General features: G+C 61.9%; 1 protein-coding gene across 1 annotated transcript; it reads left to right on the plus strand.

Annotated features, from left to right (window-relative positions):
• Positions 1 to 300: 300 nt before the first annotated feature.
• On the plus strand, positions 301 to 7,150 carry SLC22A12 (solute carrier family 22 member 12). Its single transcript, XM_069565373.1, is given in 11 exon segments — positions 301 to 664; positions 1,217 to 1,346; positions 1,816 to 1,970; positions 2,048 to 2,140; positions 2,143 to 2,206; positions 4,367 to 4,490; positions 4,661 to 4,791; positions 5,761 to 5,897; positions 5,900 to 5,953; positions 6,440 to 6,548; positions 6,784 to 7,150. Coding segments are annotated over 11 exon segments (1,728 nt in total).
• The last annotated feature ends 5,183 nt before the right edge of the window (positions 7,151 to 12,333 follow it).

The raw sequence follows: 12,333 nt of genomic DNA on the forward strand, positions 1-12,333 counted from the left end.
ACTTCCCAACTCAGCTTCTCCCAGAGGCCCAGGGGCAGCTGTGTCTCTGGGGAGGTGCTGGTGGCTTCAGGGTCACAGCTCGTAGACTCAGGTCCCAGCTGGAGCCACCCTGAGTGACGGCGCCCAGAGACCCCCGGGCTGAATATGCATGGCGGGCATCGCTGCCGTGCCCTGGGCAGCCCGGCAGGTGCAGCAGGAGGTGCTGCGGGGGGCGGGGGGCAGGCTGCCCGCATCAGCCCCTCTGCCCTGAGCCAGCCTCTGTGAGGTGGGCACCTCCACTGGCGCCTCCAGGCAGGCTCCATGGCTTTTTCTGAACTCTTGGACCGAGTGGACAGCTGGAGCCAGTTCCAGGTTCTCCAGATGGGGGCCCTGGTGGTCCCCATCACGTGGCTTGGCCCTCAGAACGTACTGGAGAACTTCTCAGCCGCCATGCCCAGCCACCGCTGCTGGGTGCCCCTCCTGGACAACAGCACGGCCCAGGCCAGTGTCCCTGGGGCCCCGGACCCCCAGGCTCTCCTGGCTATCTCCATCCCACTGGGCCCCAACCCTGGGCCCCTCCAGTGTCGCTGCTTCTGCCACCCACAGTGGCAGCTCCTGGACCCCAACACCACGGCCACCAACTGGAGTGAGGCCAACACAGAGCTATGCGTGGACGGCTGGGTCTGTGAGGTAGGGGCCTCCCCTCAGACCGTCCCCAAGTCCTAACACCCTAGAGGCCAAAGTCACAGATCACAGCCGGCTGGATTCAAAATGGCCCAGTCCCGAGGGGCAGCGAGGGGAGTCCCACCACCGTTGGCCTCCGCATTCACAGGCAGCTTCCAGGTCCTTCTTGGGTTGGTGGCAGGAATGAGCTTGCAGGAGTCTCAGGGGCACTCCGCAGAGTCACTGGGTTCCCAGAGGCAGCCTCCAGCAGATGAGGGAGACAGGAGAGGCGGCCCACCCAGCAAGCAGGAAGGGGACTCTATGGAACGGAGGGAAGCGGCCTCTGAAAGCCAGGAGAAGGCGCCAGCGTGGGTGGATGCTGTAGAGGGGCCTGGCGAGGAGGCGGATGAGCCCAGAGAGGGCCTGACCCCGGACCTGGGACAACAGGGAGCCAAGGAGGGGCTTAGGCAAGGGGTGACGACCCCCAAGGTCACCAGGCCGGACACCCAGCCCCAGCTCCCTGGGCTTTTCCATCTAGCCCTGCCGCTGCCCCCTCCCAGCCTCCTGAGTTCAGATCCCCGGCCCCTCCTCTCCCACCAGTGGGACCTGGTGTGTGACATTCAGGCCCTGAAGCCCATGGAGCCGTCCATCTACCTGGCCGGGAACCTGGTGGGAGCAGCTGTGTGTGGCCAAGTATCTGACAGGTGAGGTGCCCCGTCCCCTCGCTGCCCCTGAGCCCCGAGACCCTGGGCCCTGACTGGCCCCGAACTGGCGGGATCTGGGGAGAAAACTCCATCTGATGTGGGTACCTCTCATGAGACCCTCCAGCTGTGCTGCTGAGCAAGCTGAGTCCCTCTCTGGGCCTCAGCTTCACGGACTCCCCTCTGGGGCCATGAAGGGTCATTGTTCTCATCAAACATTCACTGCTAAAGCCTGCTCAGCCGCAGGTTGCTGCTTGGCTGACCAGCTACTGCTTGGCTGCCCCTGCTGACAGGGAGCTCACCCCCTGCCTCAGGGGGCGCGCCCTGTGCTCACAAGCCCTCCCTCCATGGATGCAGAATGTGGGTCTGGACCCAGGAGTCGCTCAGTGGGCAAGCAGAGGGGTCCAGACCCCCATGGCCAGCGCCATGGCACCCCATGGACCCGGCTGCCCTCCCCAGGTGTTTGCCGCAGGTTTGGGCACCGGCGGGTGCTGACCTGGAACCACCTTCAGGTGGCCGTGGCAGGCACGGTGGCTGCCTTTGCCCCCACCTTCTTCATGTACTGCCTCTTCTACTTCCTGCTGGCCTTCGCTGTGGTGGGCACCATGCTGAACACCATCATTCTCCGTAGGTCCCCGACCCTGGCAGGGCAGGGGAGGCTTGTGCGGGCTCCCAGGCCGACCCACTTGGTCTCCACTTGGCAGAGTGGATGTCAGCACAAGCCGGCGTCCTGGTGTTGACTCTGAACTCCCTGGGCTACACCTTCGGCCACGTCCTCCTGGCTGCGGTGGCCTACGGCACGACTGGACGCTGCTGCAGCCGGCTATCTCCATTCCCTACTTCCTCTGCTTTGTGTACTCCTGGTGGGTGCCGACCAGCTCCCTCCCTGCAGGAGACCCACTCTCCACCCTGGGTGCAGAGGCCTGGGATGCAGAAAGCCAGACGGGAGCCACAGGAGCCTGGCACGGGCCCAGCTCCCAACACCCCCACCCCCGACCCAGGGCCTCTCCTTCCCCTGCTCCTCCCAGGCGTCTCCTCCCCCTTCCTTCCCATCACTTCTCAGCCCGTCCCGTCTCCTGTCCTTGCCTGCCTTGGCATGTGCACCTCTGGGCACGTGTTCTGAGCCCCTCCTTTGTGCCAGGCCTGGCAGCACTAGGCCAGGTCGGGGCAGATGGGATGCAAAGCTACCACACACACACACACACACACACACACACACACACCACTCGGAGAAAACATTCACTCCTCGGAGCAGGAGGCAATCACATCTCACGCAGCAGCCCTGAGCAGAGGCACCTGCACCCAGCCGGTGGCCTTCGGGGTTGGCAGACTGGCCCCCATATCACGAGAGTAAAGGGCAGAGGTCAGTGAGGCAGACTCCAGGGCCTGGCGCTGATGCTGGCCCGCGCGGCCAAGCCCCGCTTGCCCTGGCAGACAGGCCCACGCGGGGGCTATGGGCACACGTGCGTTTGTGACTCCACTACTTCCTCACTCCAACAAATGGCCACTGAGCACCATCCCGGGCAGCGCCCTGGCTGTGCCCGGGGAGACAGTGATAAGCAGGAGAGAAATCCCACACATCAGAGCATCACAGACCACTCAGTTTAGGGGGCCCATCTGAGGAGGGGACCCCATGGCCCCTCAGCTACCACCAGCTTCTCTGCTTCTCTTCCAACCAAATTTCTCATCGTGAGATGCGTCTGCACGTGCCACCCCATGCCAATGACCCCGCCGACCTCGCCCGGCCACCTGTCGCTCTGGCCCTGCAGCCCACGAAAGGGCACTACTGTCCTCCCCCGGGACCTCCCCTGTGCCCACGGCTCTCCTTCTCCAAACGCTGCAGGCCCCCACCCCCTCCTCGGCCTGCCTCTCTGCAGCTTCCAGCCACCTGGGTGACGTCCCCATCACTACTGTCTCAGCATCACAAACGTAGCATCTACACCCGCTCCTCCCCGGGGCCTCCCCTACACCTCCTCCTCCCCTACACCTCCTCCTCCCCTGTGGGGCCACCCACAGGTACTGGAGTCAGAGTCGCCCTGACACCTCCCTCTCCTTCACGGCTCCCGCACACCTAGTCTGGCAGGTCACGGGGTCTCGTCAACTCTACACTTGAGTGCACTTGAGTCCCCCTCTCTGGCTCTGCAAACCCCCAAGGACCTCAGGGCCCCACCTGCTGCGGGGGGAGCGTGTCTGGCTGGGGCACCTGTGTCCAGCAGCAGGAGACAGTGTGGGGCAGTGGGCACAGAAAGGGGGCCGAGGTCTGGATGGTGCAGGGGGTCTGGGCTTGATGTTGAGGGGCTGGGAGACAGATTAGTGTTAGGGGTTGGGTCCTGCCACAGGGAGGGGGCGCTGGGAGGTGTGGGGCTGACTGGCACCCAGGAGGTGGTGACTGTTGCCTGGCATGGGCAAATGGGCCAAAAGTGAGGCAAGGGCCGTGGGCTGGCCGCCTGCAGGGGGCGCTGGAGGTGACGGGCGCTGGTGACTAATGGGTGCAGGTTGAGAGGGCCTGAGCCCCACCATGGGTGTGAGGATGTTTGCAGGAAGGGGCTCCAGGGGAGGGGCCAGCTCAGGCAGGAAGGTGTGGCCATGGGGGTGAAAGGCGGGCAGGAGGGCCCTGTGACACTCAGGAGGGCTGGACAGCGGGGGACCCTGGTGGGCCTGCAGGACAGAGGTCCTGGAGCCATCAGGGGCGTGTTCACTGCACACAGGCCCTCCCAGCCCTGGCTCCCAGGTGAGGCTGGGAGAAGGGGCTCGGGGTCAGGAGGGAGGCAGGAAGGAAGGACAGGGACCCCCAACCCCAGCCCAAGAGAGGGAGGAGGCAGAAAGGACCTGGCCCCCACAGCCAGCACCCTTTGCTGCTTGCCACACACCCCCAGCCCCCAAACTTCAGCCACCCTGAGCCTGGGGCAGCCAGTGAGGCCACCCCTTTGGCAGGAGACAGAGGGGCAGAGAGGCTCGTGCAGGCCAGGCCCTGGGGGGCGCAGGCAGAGACCTCCTGCTCTCCTCCCTCTCCCCAGCCCCAGGTGGCTGGCAGAATCGGCATGATGGCTCCTCATTACGGGCAGGCCGGAGCGGGGCCTGTGGGAGCTACAGAAGGTGGCCACCGTCAACGGGAAGAGGGCAGTGGGGGATGCTCTGACCGTCAAGGTGAGGCGAGGCTGGGCCTTCCCCCAGGGCTAGACCCTCAGACCCTCTCCTGTCCCTGAACAGGGTCCCTGGGAGATGGACAGAGGGCCCCAGGCCCCCAGGATGGGGGTCATAGGGAGGAGGGCCAGGCAGTGACCGAATGCTGACAACCCTCCCCACCCTCCCTCCAGGTCTTGCGCTCAGCCATGCAGGAAGAGCTGAGTGTGAGCCAGACTCCTGGAAGCCTGGTAGCTCTGCTCTGCACTCCTGGCCTGGGCCTCCGGACCTGTGTCTTCACCCTGTGCAGATAGACGCCCCTCTAGTGTGCGCTTGACGAGCCCCACCCCACCCGGCCCCAGCCTCCACCTCAGGCCACCAGCAGCCAGGAAGCCTGGAGTCAGGGCTCTGCTGGCATCCACTGGCTCTGCCGACTCTTCTACTGGCCCCACTGGCTGAGAGGGCCTCTAAGACCAGGCCTGAGGCACTGACTCTCTCCATTAGGCTCCCACAGGAAACTGCCCGGGGCCAGGAGGACTCAGGCTGGGACGGGTCAACAGGAGAGATTAGCAAGGAGGATACACAGCAAAGTTGCTTGGAGAACTGCAGAGCCCAACAGGCAGAGGAGGCAGCTGGAGAATTCAGCGGCAGAAAGGCACATCTACCCTGGGGCTTCCCAGGGGGCGCTGGTGGTAAAGAACCCACCTGCCAGTGCAGGAGACGTAAGAGACCCAGGTTCTATCCCTGGGTCGGGAAGATCCCCCAGAGGAGGGCATGGAAACCCACTCCAGTATTCTTGCCTGGCGAATCCCATGGGCAGAGGATCCTGGTGGGCTACAGTCCACAGGATCGCAAGAGTCAGACACGACTGACGAAGCTTAGCATGCACGCGCGCACCTAGTTTGGAAGAACCAGAGAGAAGGGAGAGGGGTTATCAGAGCTCAGGAGCCAGGACCACCTGGCAAAGACTGAACCCACCAGGACCACAGAGAAAGGGGCTGGTCAGTGGAAGCTGGAGCCGTGGAGGGAACGCCGCCACTGCCAACAAGGTGCCCAGAGAACCGGGGAGCAATACTTCAGCTTTGCCCTAGTCCCGCCTCCAGTCTCTCCTCAGTGCCTCCCATTGGCCAAAGCTCAGGAGACGTGACACTGGCAAGGGAACCTGGGAAATGTAGTCCATAGCGACCACCCAACCAATGGGTACAGAGCCTGCAGGGAAGGGTGGAGGCAGGTCGGAGAACAAACCAGCTGCCCCATCCCCAGCCAGAATTCACCTACTTACCCCCACCCTCAGCTTTGCCCTTGGTTTCACCTTCTACGGCCTGATCCTGGACCTGCAGGCCCTAGGCAGCAACATCTTCCTGCTCCAAGCCTTTACTGTGGTCACGGACATCCCAGCCAAGGTCGGCACCCTGCTGCTGCGGGGCCGCCTGTGATTCTGGTGCTGGCGGGCCTCTGCATCCTAGCCAACACGCTGGTGCCCCACGGTGAGCAGGCGGGCCTGGATGCACGTGGCTGCGGCCAGAGGCTCCCGACCTAGGAGAGCTTAAGCCACGAAAAGAGTCCTCTTTTTCCCCCATCAAAAGGGCACTGGACTAGAGTGGGGCCCACTTAGGAAGGAGTCTGCTGGGCCGTCTGGATGAGACGGAGGCGGCCTGCACTGGACAGCATTATGAAAAATTGTGGAGACAGAATAACTGTGATGGATTGCTGGGATTGGGGGTGGGGGTGCTGTTGAGAAGGGCAGAGAAATGGAGGGGGTGGAGGAGGACTCCCAGGGTCTGGATCTGGGAGTCTGGGTGGGAGCAGACTGGGCGGGGGGGCGGGGGGCAGGGAATGTGGTCACTTAGGACACAGTGCATGTGTGGGGTCTGGGGACACCCAGGTGGAGGTGACGAGCAGACATTTGGAAGGTCCTGGGGAGAGCCTGGGACCGCCGCCAACAAGCCTGCCAAACCCATCTCTATCCACAGAGATGGAGGCCCTGTGCTCAGCCCTTGCCGTGTTGGGGCTCAGGGGAGTGGGGGCTGCCTTCACCTGCTTCCCCATCTATACCGCCTAGCTCTTCCCCACTATGCTCAGGTGAGCCCCATGGAGGCGGGACTTCCGGGTTGGGAGGGTGCCATGGGCGTGGCCTCCCCCAGACCAGATGTTCGCACCTCGAACTTCTCTTTCACGTGACCTCGGGGCTGCCCAGGTGCATCCCAGGCCAGCCTGACCCATGGTGCCTCTTGGGGCTGAGAGGGCCAGGCCAGAGTGAGAGGTCAAAGCCGTAGGCAGGCAGTACGACCCCTCACAGGTGAATCTATGCCGGCAGGATGACCGCAGAGGGCCTGTGCCAGATGGCCACCCAAGCAGCAGCCATCCTGGGGCCTCTGGTCCGGCTGCTGTGCGTCTGTGGCGCCTCCCTGCCCCTGCTGGCATGTGGGGTGGTACCCGTGCTGAGCGGCCTGGCTGCGCTGCTGGTGCTGCCGAAGCCCCAGAGCCTGCTGCTGCCCGACACCATCCAAGACCCTCAGAGGCAGTCAGTGGAGGAAGCTCCGGCCATCCCCTCCGCCCTCCCTGGAGCCCCAGAACAGGGCGGGCCTGGCCACCCACCCCCATCGCCAGACAAAGGGAGAAGCAGAGGCCCAGAGAGGGATAGCATTGGCCTGGAGTCACACAGCACCTCTTTGGGAGACTAGAGACCCAGGGCTCCGTCTCCCAGCTGACAGTGTGGACTTGGTCCCCTGCCCTTCATTCCACCATCTGAGACCTGAGTGGCCCACCTACCCCCAGCTCCACCTAGAGAGAGGTCAAGGGGCAGCATTTTGTGAGGTGGAGAGCTGAGGGTGTGGCAGCGGTTCTGGACATTCTCATGGGCCCCAGACTCTACTCCTAAAGGCTCTAGATGTCTATCAGGGAAGTCACTCCCCATCCATCCCCCATCACGTGCCCAAGAGCAGGGCAGCCGTGTCTCCTGAGTCCTCTAGGATAGACATAGATCAGGAGTAACTTGCACCCATGAGACACAAACCCTCCGTGTCTTTCCTGAACAGAGTAGTATGGAAGGCAACACGCTTCCAGGGACGTCCTGTCCTGAAATCCACAGGGTTTTAGGCCTCCTGGGAAGCCTGTGATGGGATGACTTCTCAGCAGAAGGAGAGCAAAGGCCTTCCTTTCCGGAGGACCTGGGGACTGCCCCTCGGGCTGAGCCTGGCCTCACACTGTCTAAGGAGCTGCCTCCAACACAGAAAGGGCAAAAGATTGTGTGACTGGCAAGAGTCTGCCTGGTACACCGTCACCCGCCCCTCCCTCAAGGCTGCAGAGAGGAGCAGGGCCCGCAGTCAACCGCGTGCTTCCTTACTGCTCACTGCCCCTGAGCTTGGAGGCTGACCGCCAGCCCCTCACGGCCTCCCCAGCTTTTCACTGCACCCCAGGGCCTCTGCAAGAGCAACAGTGAAGTCTCCTATCCTCAGCTTCATCAGAAAGATGGCTCCAGCCCCTCCCACACCCTCCCCACTCCAGCCGCCCGGCCATGTCTTCTGTCTACCACCTTCTCTCCCTGACAACAACCTCCACATCCTCCCAGACCCAGGGCCCAATGCAGGGCTTTAGTGAAATTCTCACCATGGCTGTGGCCACACGCCTGTCCCCCAGCCTACCAGCCTGTGAGTTCCCAGAGGGTGGGGTGTCCCCATGTCCCCAGCTCCCCTAGAGCAGAGGGGCGGTGGTTCGAGGGGGATGAGAGTGAATAAAAGAACGAACAACTGCGCCTCTCCGGCTCTGCGATGTGCCCCCAGAGTCTGCCTGGGAGGGGCGGTGGGGACTCCTTGCTGGGGCCGCCCTTTCCCAGGCCAGCTTTCCAGCCCTGAGTGTCAGCCAAGCGGCTGCGTTTTCCAGTCTCTGTTGTGGGCCAGGCACCGACCAGGCTGGACGCCTCAAGGCATCATCTCGTTGCATCTTTTCCTGAAGCCTTTGAGGTAGATGCGGCCCCATTTTACATGGGGGAAAATCAAGGCTCACAGAAACTGACTGCCGTGACACCGAGCTAATGGGGGCAGCGTCAGCAGTTGAGCCCAGGTCCAAAGGTCTCTGGAGCCAGCTCTGGCCACTACCCTCCAGCCTGCACTCAGGCCTCAATCTGGGTGCTCGGTGAAGCTTCTGGAGGGCACAGACACCATCTGAGAACCATCCAGAACCCCTGCACTGGCACCACTTACAGGGAAACCAGGCACAAGTGCTCAGATGGAAAGGGATGGCCCCTGAGCTCTCATGGCCCAGCTCACACACACGTGGGGGCCCAGCAGGTCTCCAGCAGCCGCGCCGTCTGCTGAGCCACCCCCGACTTGTGCTCAGATGCTCTCTGGTCCGCCTGTGTGTCTGCTTCCAGGTGCCTCAGCAAAGCGCCACACACCTCTACACACACACATCAGTGATGTGTACACACGCACACGTGGCACACACGTGAGAAGGCTATTGGGAGATCAGGAAGCAGCTCCCTGGCCCCCAGGGAGATGGGCTCACTCCCTGGCTTGGTCTTCTCTGCCTGGGCCTCTGGGAGGTCATGACCTTTAGCTATTTGCCTCCAGTGAAGACCCCAGGACAAAGGGGAAGGGGCGGGGATCGCATTGGTAAAGATACCCAAAGATAAGGCTGTGCCACCTGCCCTGGACTTTCTATCTTGTCCACCTGCTGCCCAACTGAGCCCCCGCTGACTTACTTCCTCTTGCTTAGCATTCCTAAGGCCCCAGGGTGGCCAGAAGCTTCCAGAAGCTTCCCAGGCCTGGAGGAAGATGACTCCTCCCCTCCCCAAGGGTGTCCTCCAGCTTACCAAGTGCTCAGAGTCATCTGTCTGCCCATATTCAGAATGGCCTTGCTCCTGGTCCTTCCAGGTGGTCTCAGCCTGCCAGGACCCAGGGGGACCCACCTAGTTCCCACATGGCACTCCTCACTTAACTCGTGTGTGCGTGCTCAGCCGCTTCAGTTGTGTCCAACTCTTTACAATCCCATGACCTGTAGTCCGCCAGGCTCCTCTGTCTATGGGATTCTCCAGGCAAGAATACTGGAGTGAGTTGCCATTTCCTCCTCCAGGGGAGCTTCCTGACCCAGGGATCAAACCCGCGTCTCTTACATCTCCTGCATTGGCAGGCAGGGTCTTTACCACTAGCGCCACTTGGGAAGCCTCACTTAGCAGGACCTGGACGCTGGGAGGCCCAGGGCCCTGGCCCTCTGGGGCAATGAGGGAGAAAGTGTCATCTCCATGGCGGAGTGAGTGCCCTGCCAAGGGCAAAGGGGCCTCCCTCAGCAGCAACCACAGGTCTGCAATCACCTGGGCACTGCCCCTCGAGTGGCAGGCCTTCACCTGGGATGCACCCTCTCTCTTGATATCCATCACAGGGAGCTCCTGGCCCAGCAGCTGCTAGGCACCCTGCAGGGCACCCCTGCCAGGCACCGCTTCAGTCACCTTCCTCCACTCCCCCATCATTAGCAGTAGAAGCCTCAGGCAGCGGGGACAGGAAAATGCCTCAAGACCCACTTTGGCAATTCTCCTGCCTCCAGCCAGGCCTGCAGCTCACCCGGGAGGGTGTGTGAGGAGGGGCAGCGCCGGCCACACAGGCTCCACATCCACTGCCAGGAGGAGGGCCTCGTGCCCAAAGAGCCCCCGCGCTAGCTGAGATTGCGTTCCCGCACTCGGGGGCCTGCCTGGCCAGTGCAGGTCTCACAGTCAAAGGTGTCAGCCAGGCTTCACTGCAAGCTTCTTCCCCAACCCCGTCCTTCATTCTCCCCTCCCACCCCCTAGAGTCTCCTGACACATCCCCACAAGTACCAGTGTCCAGGAGCAGGGTACCCAGAGTTTCACCTATCCCCATGCTGTTCAGACTCTCCTAGGGGTCACTGCCAGCCCAGCCAGACACCAGGAGCCCAGGTCAGGCCCAGGCGGTAAGTTCAACATGAGATGCACAGGATGAAGGGGTTAAGACCAAGGGGACTGTCTCTTACAGACAAGCACACTGGGTGGCAGAGGCCAGGAGTCTTTCCTCACTACTGAGTCGTTGGGCGGCAGGGCTCTTAGCTTCCTCACAGAAAGCAAAACACAATCGCACAGCCACACGGCAATGAGTCAGACGGGAGTCCACCTTCCAAGTCCTGCACTGTCCTTCTTTCTGACCCCCTACCCCGATAGACTGTTCGAGGCCACTCTGGAAACTTCTGGAGTAAGGATGTTCCCTTCTTGACACCAAGGAGCTCCTGCCTCCTGTCTTTGTTTCTTTGGCTAGTGGTGATGGGGGCAGGAGAACTCGAGATAAGTCTCCACTCCTTGGACAGGGAGAGCAGCAGCAGAAGACCCTGGGGCGAGGCCATGACCAGCACAGGGGCAAGACATCCTGACAAGCCTGCCCCCGTCAGGCCTTGCGCAGGCTCCCGCAGAGGGTGACAGCTGACCTCAGTGAGGCTGCCCTCCAAGACTGTGAGTGGTAGGAGACAAGCGAGGCCCAACCCTCCCTCCTGGTGACTGGTTCAGGAAAGAGAAGAGAGGTCAAGTCCATGGAAATCCACCCCCTGGAGTGGCTGGGGGAGGACTCGACTCGCTCTCCCACCCCTGTTAGGACTCGGGGTGAAGGGAAGACTCTCAAGGGCCACTGGGGCACACCCCATGAGGGGAAGGGTCCCACCACAAAAACTTCATCCCAGAATGGAGGGATGCGGGGGGAGATGAGGTGGATCTGGATGGGGTTCCCTGGGCATTGAGCCCAAGGACCCTGGGAGGTGTCCAGGCCTAAACAATGACCAATCTTATGAAACTGTTGCAAGAACACGCTAGCCAGGGGTGGAAGTTCAGGAAGCACAATAGGGCAATGAAGGAGGGTGATGAAGGGTGACGATGAGCCAAGAGCTTGAGAAGGCAGAGCCTGGAGCAGCGGGGTGGGGGGCAAGACCCACCAAGCAGAAGGCGAGGAGACCTGAGTGATGGAGTGTGGCTGAGTCCTGTCTCCAAAAGCCTGGTGCTCCGGTGCAGCCCCCTGGGAGATGCAGACTCACCCACACTCCCGAGGATGCACGAGTACAATCGAGGATGTGTGGGCCCTCATGTACAACCTCCACCTTGAGTCTCGGCTCCTTTAGACCAAGAGGATAAACAAATACAGACCCATCTGCGCATGTCTGGGACCTTGGGCCCATTTCATGTCACCATGAAGAAGCAAACAGCTGGTCTGAGGTGTATGGACCCTTCTCCCACCTGCAGCCCCAGGTGCTGCCCACTGTCAGCCAGTGGGGGGCAAGGGCCAAACTCTAGAGATGTAAAAGGGGCAGAGATCCCAGAGTTAGGCGGAACTGGGGGAAAATTTGGACTCAGATACGGACCCACCTTGAGACCTTGGACTAGCAGCTGAAGCTCTTCCCACCCACGAATAACATTACCTCCCCCGGGGGCTGTCAAGGCTGTCCCCCCCACTCCCAAAGCACACGCAGCCACCACCAGAATGCAGGCCCTTTCTAGCCACTAGGGGGCAAAAGGATGCTCCACTTTGGATCTGTCCACCCCGAGTCTGCCTGCCAATGTAGGAGACACAATAGACTCGGGTTGGATCCCTGGCTTGGGAAGATCCCCTGGAGTAGGAAATGGCAACCCACTCCAGTATTCTTGCCTGGAAAATCCCATGGATAGAGGAGCCTGGTGGGCTACAGTCCATGGGGTCGCAGAGTCAGACACGACTAAGCACACACACAGGCACCGAGAGAAGCTAAGGTCCATGGCCAGTGGGGCCAGAGACCAGTCATCGCGCTCGGGCCTGGGGGCTGCCTGGGACGTGAAGGTGAGACAAAGACAAGCCGCCTCAAGGAGCTCAAAGTCATGCTCAACCCAAACCGCTGGGCGCTACTT

Source organism: Ovis canadensis, chromosome 21, assembly GCF_042477335.2.
Source record: "Ovis canadensis isolate MfBH-ARS-UI-01 breed Bighorn chromosome 21, ARS-UI_OviCan_v2, whole genome shotgun sequence".
NCBI lineage: Eukaryota > Metazoa > Chordata > Mammalia > Artiodactyla > Bovidae > Ovis > Ovis canadensis.